This window comes from Phallusia mammillata, chromosome 6, assembly GCF_965637545.1.
Source record: "Phallusia mammillata chromosome 6, kaPhaMamm4.hap1.1, whole genome shotgun sequence".
Lineage (NCBI taxonomy): Eukaryota > Metazoa > Chordata > Ascidiacea > Phlebobranchia > Ascidiidae > Phallusia > Phallusia mammillata.
In genome coordinates, this window is record NC_137257.1 from 26198220 (window position 1) to 26208479 (window position 10260).

The 10260-nt window shown below is 39.7% G+C and overlaps 1 protein-coding gene and 1 long non-coding RNA gene across 3 annotated transcripts; both read right to left on the bottom strand.

Annotated features, from left to right (window-relative positions):
* Nucleotides 1–1003: 1003 nt before the first annotated feature.
* Nucleotides 1004–2740, bottom strand: LOC145234743 (uncharacterized). Of its 2 annotated transcripts, XR_013861331.1 has the most exons (4): nt 2570–2718; nt 2371–2483; nt 1369–2200; nt 1004–1018 (listed from the first exon to the last, which is right to left on the bottom strand). It is a non-coding gene; the product is annotated as an uncharacterized LOC145234743 (long non-coding RNA). The 2 variants fall into 2 exon arrangements; XR_013861330.1 differs by lacking the exon at nt 1004–1018 and having other exon boundaries at nt 1517–2200; nt 2570–2740.
* A 4110-nt stretch (nt 2741–6850) lies between these two features.
* Nucleotides 6851–7429, bottom strand: LOC145234567 (uncharacterized). Its single transcript, XM_080099278.1, has one exon. It carries the CDS (start codon nt 7427–7429, stop codon nt 6851–6853), a length of 579 nt encoding a protein of 192 aa, XP_079955404.1.
* Nucleotides 7430–10260: the final 2831 nt, after the last annotated feature.

Here is a 10260-nt window from a genome sequence, read left to right on the forward strand (position 1 = left end):
ATAATCTTGTGCTGATTAAAATTGTTGTTGTTTTTGCAATTAAAATGCATCAACTAAAAAGTCCCAATGTTAAATTATTGTATAAATTACCTATCTGTTTAAATTACTATTTTTAGAAAAACATCTGTTTAAAAATTTCTGTGTTTCTTGTAAAAGTTTGACAAGGCTGCAACAAGCTGACCATAAACCACCATGATTTCTCTCCTGATATTTTGCAGGAAGCTTGCCACTGCTCAGTGTCTTAATGAATTGCCTTCAACGTGTACTGATGGAAAAATATGGTTATATAAATTGGATTTAAAACAAATCTTTCAGTTGAATATTGGTTTGGTGATAAAGTTTTCTCAAAATTCTTCCACCAATGTAAGAAATTATGTCAATTTGTTGTTTGCCGACAGATTTAGAGATTTTGTCATATTGTTAAACTTGTAGGTTGCACATTGTTTAACGGTAACCTATGTTGCCTATTGTTAAACCTATGCTGTACTTTAATAAAGTAATGTTACACATAATGTGCCATACACAGATTTACTTAAGAAAAACATGGGTTGCACATAGATTGGGTTTTTATGGGACAAGATTATTTAATGTATATATTGCTAATTAGACTATATGTTTTTCAATTGACTATGTAAACAATTTTGACAATTTTTGACCTTTTCTAAAAATTTTGACAAATTGTTTTCAAAGAAATCAAAAAATAATCACCCTAATGATAATCTGCAAAAAAGTTATTAACAATCTATAAGAAGTGTGTCATTTGTCAACCCTGGACCTTTCCAACAAAATAAAGAGCTAAATTTCCATGACTTGATGAACCATTTGATGAAGTCTTCCCCTTGATATTGTGGATTTAAGAGGTAAGATATTTACACAGAACAAAGTGTATTGCAGGTGCCCCGAAGTTCAATGCTGTCATTAAATTTGTTGTTTCAGATTGCTGAATGTTTGAATTAAAGCCACAAAGTTGGATCCTAGCAAGCCAATGGAAATGTACTTTCCAAGCATTTCGTGGAGCCTGCAAATAGCAAGAAGATGCTTTTACAAAACAATCTAAATAATCAAGGTATTTTTTAAAGGCGTGTCATTGCCATTAATAATTGCTAACAACATGACATCTGTAAGATAAACTTGAGCGTATTTTTACACATATATATGTAAGGTTAAAAAACTACAGCCATCATCACCACTACTTGGATACTGCCATCATCACCACTACTTGGAGGTGTTATAAGTACAATGTAAAGATCATCAATATATTGAAAACTGTCAGTAACCAGACATTATTATTATTAGTTTCTTGGGGTCAGGTACTGGATATACATGTAACCAATGTGCTTATTTTTAAAAATTATAGTAAGTGTGTACCACTTTTTGCAGTGTGGATGTGACAGATGCTGGAGATGGTATTGTACTGACCCAATGGGTAGACAATAAGAACACACTGCCGTATATCTGACTCTAATAAACAAACAAACTATCACTGTCGAAACGAACAACAAGACGCAAAACTAGCTTAACGTTCCCACATTATATTTTAATAAGGCATACCACGAGAGCGCCTCTTGCGCTAAACACGCAACACAAAAGTCACCGCGCACGAATCAACTGTGAGACATCAATTCTAATGCGTACTCTAGTCACTTAAGGTAGCTTAAGGTAACTTAAGGTAACTTTAGAACTGATTTTAAGTCTAAAATGTGTCGATCTTTATAGCGTTCAGGTCAAATCTCGTTATCACCGGCATAGTCGTAAAACGTACGCCCGAGAAGATTAACTGTGTTCTAAACCGTAATTATTCTTTAAATTGCTTATAGAAGTGTCAAGTTTAACATGGCTGGAAGCAGATTAAGACGTTGCTTCACGTTAACACGTAAGGGGATGATAAAACGATAGCCTTAAGCAGTAATTGACCGGAGCAGTAAAGAAAAACAGGTTTAACAGGTGGTCAAGCTTTTGTGTAGAAAAAGGCGAGTTATGAACGGGGATGACCGTGGTGATATGACACGACAATTACACGAATTAAAATGTTTTGAATTAAAAAGTCCAAAGTCCGATGTATTTTGAATTAAAAGTCCAAGGTCCGATACAGTATCATACAAGTTGCACTGGGATCCCAGAAAGTTTTGCTGCTTCTGTATGCTGGCCAAATCCTGTTTGATTTAAAGAGCTTTTTTATTGTTTACTTCCATTTCTCATTCTGTGTAATAAACAAAATAGCATATTACTGTTTTTGTCACACATAGGTTAACATGCAGAAGCGAGAAGCAAAAATGACTAAAAACCTAATTTTACTTTTAGCAAATATGTTTAGCAATAATAAGGATAATTTTGTGTGTTTAAAGGGAATGCCAAAAAAACTATGCATACTTTGTAAGCTGTAATTTTCACAAAAATTGCACTGTCGGTGTGTTCCCGTTTTTTGTCAATTTCCACCTTGTTTTAAAACTGATCCTTACTCTGAGTTGCTGTGTCTTCAAACTCTGAAATGAATTTACTTAGTATTTCAATACAAAGATTACTTTCCTTAGATCTTATGGTAAAAAACTAAATATAAAACAAAAATTACCAGCAGGTCCAGTAATATGATAATATCCAGTTTTGTTGTGTCTTGCATGTATTGCTGATCTGTCATAAAATGTAAAACGTTTTTTCCTTGCTGTTCAAACACTAACCAAAACTTGACTAAGTATTACAGGAAACAGCAGCAAAAGTATTTTTTTCCAAGTGTGGAGCTGTAATTCTTGGCTAAGATTAAAATCAGTTCATTCTGGGTGATTACTTTCTCTAAGTATTACTTATATAAGATATAAAACACGTCTTTGATGCTTCATAAAGGTTAGTTTCAAACAAATTAAGATTCACAAAAGCGGCAGATGAAGTGGTTGACATATAATAGCCGAATTAAAACAGTTGCGACCGATCTAAATCAATCTGCTCAGTAGCCAGGAGGAACAGACAACGCTAAACTGTACCGCTACCACTAGCGGCGCTACGTGCCAACTCAATATCAATGCGCTTGCCATCTTGTGTATGTAGTATCTATGGCCAATGTCCACGTGAAGCTCAACTGCTAACAAAAACGGCCTTCCACAAGATGTCGCAAAGCGCGACTTCCTGATTTTGCTGAGTCAGACGTCTTTTTTCTCACGATTTTGACGCATTCTCTCGTTTTTGCGTCAGGCTTTAGCGAGGCGTTTGCGAGGACACTTCGTAATACCAAATACGTTAGCGAGTTTCTCGCTCGCTAAGTCCTCGCTAAAAAATATTTCAGCGAGCTCGTTAAGTCAGCGAGCGAGGAAGTGTTGATAATGCCGCCCCAGATCTCAATGTTTTTTTTAGAGCTAATAAGCAATTTCAACAACACAGAAGACATGCGTGTCAGATTTATGTATTGAGTACAAAAAGGCAAAATTTACAATCCACTGTGTATCAATATAGATGGTAACGTCATAAACAGATTAAACTAATCGCCAAACGGTTTGGTTTAATCTTTGCATTAAGTTAGAAATCTATCGAAACTGTAGGCACGCTTGTTTTACATCCGTTTATTGCGAGACACTGAATAGAATGAAGCGTGCACACAATCCAACATCGCAAGTACTGTCGCGAGTCGCGTGTCGCGTGTAATTTAAAGATACGCTACAATACCCCCCACCAGTGTTCAAGTCATACACGATAACGCAAAGGTAAATTAATAACACGACCAGAGCGCGTCACTGTTGGATGGGGAGATACGATAGGAGGAGAAACAGGTACAACACGATTGGTAAATTCTTGCGACGTAAAACTTTGTTCAATATGGGCGGGTTTTAAACGGTCAATTGACACAGTGTCTTGTCGCCCATTAATTTCAAGACAAAAGTATTTAGCGTGCTTTTGAATAACTCTAAATGGACCGTCATAGGGACATTGTAAGGGTGTACGGTGCGCATCGTTTCGAACAAAAACAAAACTGCAATTGCGTAATAAGCTGGGCACTCTGTTATGAGAATGTCGATGCCAGGTTGTCGGGGTCGGTCGCAAATCCCTCATTGTTTCTCGTAGTTTTGAGAGAAACGACGTTGGATCTTGTGGTTCAGTTGACGACGTGAAAAACTCCCCGGGCAACTGTAGTGTACCACCATACACCAATTCGGCGGTTGAACATCCAATATCTTCCTTAACAGCAGATCTCATTCCGAGCAGTACGAGTGGAAGATGGTCCATCCAATCGGTGGTTGTTAAGCGTGCTTTTAAAGCGGCTTTTAGCTGACGATGCATTCGTTCCACAATGCCGTTACATTGGGCATGGTAGGAGGTTGCTCGTTGTCGATGGGCACCCAATAACATACTAAGGTTGGCCCAAAGTGTTGACTCGAACTGACGACCTCTATCTGAAGTAATGGTCTGAGGCGTTCCGAAACGTGAGACCCAAGAGAGTAGAGCTCTTGCGCAAGACTGCGCTGTTGCGTCAGTCATGGGGAAAGCTTCTGGCCATCTAGTGAATCGGTCGATGCACGTGAATAAGTAAGTGCATCCCCGAGAAACGGGAAGAGGTCCGACAATGTCCACATGTATATCAGCAAACCTTCTGGTTGGCAGTGAAAAAGAGCTGTAAGCAGCAGCTGTATGTTGTTGGATTTTAGCTTTTTGACATTGTAGACAGGTTCGTGCCCAGTTACCAACATCTTTGTTCAAACCATGCCACACAAAACGGTCTGAGACCAGTTTACGGCTTGCACGTATGCCTGGATGTGACAAATTATGAATCGCCTGGTAGGTTTGGCGACGATACGCATAGGGTACAACAGGACGGGGGTACCCTTTAGAAATATCACAAAGAATCGTTAACTCTGTTCCAAACAAAGGTACATCACACAAATTAAGTGACGTGACCGAGGTGCGATATGCAATAATTTCTTCATTATTTTGTTGTGCAAGTGCCATTTGAGCGAAATCAATTGCAGATGATGTTGTAGCATTAATGCTGGCTCTCGACAATGCGTCAGCAGCAAAATTACTTTTACCCTTTATGTGCTGTATATCAGTAGTAAACTCTGAAATAAAGCACAAATGGCGAACTTGTCGAGGTGACAATGCAGTAGAGTTTCGTTGGAACACATGAATTAAGGGCTTGTGGTCAGTAAAAATAGCAAACACCCTGCCTTCAACAAAATAACGAAAGTGGCGAATAGATAAATAAATAGCAAGAAGCTCGCGATCAAATGTACTGTACCGTGTTTCTGCGGGTTTAAGTTTTCTTGAAAAGAAACCTATTGGTTTCCATTCCCCGTTGTGGCGTTGTTCCAGTGAAGCGCCAACCGCAGTGCCTGAAGCATCTGTTGTGATTCGTGTAGGCGCGTCAGCCTTAGGAACAAGCATCACTGATTTTGCCAGGGCTTGTTTTGATGCCTTGAATGCAGTTGTGCAATCCTCTGTCCATTCAAAAGTTTTCTCTGTGCCTGTAAGTGCCTGGTGCAGGGAATGCAAAATTTTTGCGGCACCAGGGACAAAACGATGGTAGAAATTTACTAGTCCCAAATATTCTCTTAGACTTTTCTTGGACGTTGGTTGGGGAAATTTTTGGATGGCTTCCACCCTGTTTAAGAGTGGAGAATGCCTTGGGTGGTGATTTGATGTCCCAAAAAGGCTATTGTTGTGCATCCGAATTCACATTTGTCAGGAATCACAACAATCCCATAGGTTTGAAGCCGTTTGAAAAGCAAACGCAAATGTCTACGGTGAGCAGACGCCGAAGGGCTGAAAACCAAAATGTCATCGAGATAGACAAAAATAAAATCTAAACCTCTGCACACCTCATCCATAAATCGCTGAAACGTCTGAGCAGCATTGCAGAGGCCAAAGGGCATTCGTGTGTGTTCGAATAATCCAAAAGGGGTGATAATTGCGGTTTTGGAAATATCCTCTTTAGCAACCGGAATGTGGTGATATGCTCTGACAAGGTCAATCTTGCTAAAAATTGTCGCACCATGTAGATTAGCTGAAGAATCTTGTATTAAAGGAATTGGGTAGCGATCAGGAATAGTGATTTTGTTAAGCTTGCGGTAATCGCCACATGGCCTCCATTGGCCAGACTTTTTGAGCACCATGTGCAGTGGAGAGGCCCATGTACTTGGTGAACGGCGAACAATCCCTAAATCCAACAAGTTTTGAAACTCTGCTTTAGCACATTTTAGCTTGTCTGGAGATAGCCGACGAGCTTTGGCATAAGCGGGAGGACCATTGGTAACAATGTAGTGCTTGACGTTGTGTTTCAAGGAAGCATCATTGTATACCGCACTTTGCAAAGCTGGGAATTCCATAAAAATAGCTTCAAATTCATTTCTGTTGTTGGTTGCGGCAAACAAGGCAAGCGCGGCAGTGTTAGAAATGCCAGTTTTGACGCTGTCAAATGTTTTGGCATTTATTAATCTATTTCGACTGAGATCAATAAGTAAACCAAAATGTCGAAAGAAATCGGCGCCAAGAATCGGCTGCGTGACCTCGGCGATGCTAAAATTCCATGAAAAGATTTCACCCAAACCTAAATTAAGGTTAATTTTTCTGGTGCCAAATGTTGCAATGGTACTTCCGTTTGCTGCAACAAGCTTTAGGTTTCGTTGGCAAGTATTGCGATCTATCCGGTTTGCAGGAATAACACTTACTGCGGCACCAGAATCAACCAAAAATGTCCGACCAGTTGCTTGGTCAGTTACATGCAGAAGGCGGCGAAAATGACCAGCGGCACCAGCCGCCATTAGTGGCTGGTCTCCACGTTTCCCTTGCGGCTACAAGGCGAAACACACTTTCTTGCATTATCCCCCCAGCGTCTGTGGTACCAACACAACGTGGGAAACGTGCTTCTTTGCTATTTTCGCCTGTTTGAAAATGCTGTGTTGCGTTTCAGCAGTGCAACATCTTGTTGTAGTTGGTCTACTTCTGCTAAAAGAGGCTGTGGGTCAACTAGATCAACCATACTGTCGGCTTTTTCGGCAAGCTCAGTTATATCCAAATCTAGTGCAGCAAGAACAATTCGTAGGTTTGCTGGAAGCCTTTGTAGAAATACCTCACGAAGAATCTGTTTAGCTTCCACGTCACCCAGTAGTTGTTCCATGTCCCGTAGCATTTGTGAAGGTTTGCAGTCCCCTAGATCATCAGGCCGAAGAAATTTTTGCAGCCTTTGGTGCTGTGACATACCTACTCTTCGCAACAAAGCATTCTTTAGTTGTTCGTAGGGTTCCTCACTAGATGGATGCTTAATAATGTCTCTGACCACTGAGGCAATCTCAGGAGTGACAGCAGAAACAATATGATTAAACTTTGTCAGTGACTGGGTTACTCCTCTGACGGTGAATTGTGCTTCCACCTGCAAAAACCATAGCTCTGGATCTTGCGGCCAAAAGGGTGGAATTTTGACTGCAACTGGTGTCACATTGCTTTCTGTCATGACTGTGAGTTGATTTATAGCTAGCCTACAAATCCAGCATCAATAGCTCACGTCGGGGTCACCATTTGTAGGCACGCTTGTTTTACATCCGTTTATTGCGAGACACTGAATAGAATGAAGCGTGCACACAATCCAACATCGCAAGTACTGTCGCGAGTCGCGTGTCGCGTGTAATTTAAAGATACGCTACAAAACTATGGAGTACCAATACTAGCAGCATAATATAATGAATCATAGGAGACACTTGGCGCGATTGAGGAAACAAACTGACTAAAATGTATTTTTTTTCTCTTGATCATCTGCCACAAGCAAGAAAAAAACAAGTTTCAGGGGTTCTTTAACCTTTAGCTTTTATATGGCTTGTCTGTTGAAAGTTTATAAGCCCACACGATTCAAAGTTGGCTAGAAACAACAGTGTCAGATTCCGTGAAGCGAGGTTTTTGGCTTCACAGGGACAACTACAAAAGCAAGCAATGTCTTTGTATATGTCAGTGGTTCCCAAACTTTTTCATTAATTTGTCAAAACGGTCACTTTGCCATTATTTCGAGGGCTCGCGGTCCTTAAGCTGGAATGTGCATTTCAGGAAAACGAAAGTTGATTGCAGGATTTTCGCTAGTTATGCAAAATTGCGCATAATAATGATCTAAACTCTATAAAAGACAGCTTGTGACATTACAGACAAGACAAAAAGCAGTACGATTGTGCGTGAACAATTGCATTTTTGATAGTTGTCTTTCAATAAAAGCTATTGTTTAGCAATGGAGACGTCGACTTCTCAATTCTCTTGATTTAAACTTATTCAGTGGCACAAACTGACGCTAAATAAGATTATAGAATTACTTTACCCGCTTCGCGGTCCCCCCAAAATTGCCTCACGGACCCCTAAAGGACCGCGGACCCCAGTTTGGGAACCGCTGGTATATGTGTATACCCCTTGTGCCTCCAGTGCTTTAAACCGTGATGTGTTTTCAGAATGCTTTTAGCGAATTGTTCTAGTGCAATAAGTACGCCGCATCCTGGTTTATGGAATCTTACATTTAAGTTACAACAGGGATTTTAGACGTGACTAAAAGTCTGGAAGTTTGTGGTTGGATCATTGCTATCAACTACAACACTGCACAGTAAATTTCACGACTTTGTCAAATGTGTCATCCAATGATTCCAAACATTGCAGACTTGGTTCAGTTTGCACGATTGCGACTTGTTCAGTTCAGATATTTTAGTTTAGGGGCCACTGATATGTGACACGGAAGTTTCAACGCGTGTGTGAGGTAACCTAATACAAGTCATTGAATTAAAGCTGACACGGGAGCTGTGGTTATTTCAGTCACAGTTTAAACTTAGGCTTAACAAAAGTACATCAAAGCTTTGTACTGAGCTGTATTGCAAATGTTTGAGTAAAAACAACGACTACAAGCGTAAGGAAAAGCTAGTCACAATCAAAATATTAGCGTTAAAATGCAAATGCCAAAAATTAACAAGTTAAAACTTTCGACTACGACCCAGCAGACAGAGGCAACTATTTGACAGCATCTGACGGTCAATCAAATTTCTTTTTCAGGAAAACAAACAAAACGAAATCAAAATTCGTCGATATGGAACTTAAGTTGTTTGCAGTAATAGTATTTTATGCTTGCATTCGGCAAGTACATGGCTTAGATTGCATGATCGGATCACAACAAACTGTGGGTACAGACCCTGCAATTGGTACAATTATCCTTGCAACATGTCCGAGCGATCACCTATGTGCCCGGACTGAAACTACCACGACTGGTAAGTATGAATTCACACCATTTTGCAAAGTAATTAAGCACATGTTGTTTTGCTGGGTACGTATTGTCGATGTTGTGTCGATGACAACGATAAATATTTTTTTTTATTTGTATGGCATGACAATTATTATTTCAACATATGCTATTATCAGTGTTATTAAACTTCAAAATAAGCGATCGAGTGTTTTTATCTTTTTTTATCAATAAAACGCCATTTTTCCATAACCCTGTCTTGTGCCGTATTTTTGTGCTTTAGTTGATGCAGTTGCCACTGAAGACGTTTTGGTATTTTGCTCAACTCAAAGTGCTTGCGACGTTCTATGCCACGGTGCAGCGTAAGTCAGTTTATAAATATCCATTATCGAAATTTCACACGTAAATAAAAACCTTTCACGCCACATCATGTCGGATGTTGCACTTCGTTACCTGATAAAGTTTCAGTTTAAATCCCAATATGTAATTTTGGAGTTGTTGTAGTAAATACATGTTTACAGGAATTGTGTTGGGGCTTGCTGCAATGAAAACAACTGCAACAACGAACCAGTGGCAACCATCAAGAACATTGTGAAATGTTTTACTGGAACCGACACTGATGCCCCCTTGACGATCATTGAAGCATGTGGAGAGGGAGAGTATTGTGGAAGAATGGAAGTAACAGACGCGGGTAAGGTTGACCTCCAAATAATAATTAGTCCGTTTTTACGCATTTAGCAGTAAAACATCTTCCGCACTCTGCAGTGATATAGATTATGCCAAGCAGGAAACAAAAAGCAAGTAACGCTATCAGAACTTTCCAAGAAAGGTTGACATGTGACTTTAAGTCCCCTGTAAGATTAGTAATTTATGACAGCGAGATGGAAAAATCGCTTCGCATTGCTCCATCGTCCATCTCACCGAATATTGCCAAACTAGTTAAGAGAACAACTTCACATTGAAATGTCGACGTATGGGAAAAACCTTGTTGACTTTACTATATCTTGGTATGTTTATTGTTCTTATAACTGTAAACGAGGATAATAGACATTTCTAAGATTAGAATTTCGGTGTGAGGATTTTAA

Excerpts from the sequence above, each read along its gene's own strand:
- LOC145234567 (XM_080099278.1), bottom strand. The coding sequence starts at position 7,429 with ATGACAGAAAGCAATGTGACACCAGTTGCAGTCAAAATTCCACCCTTT.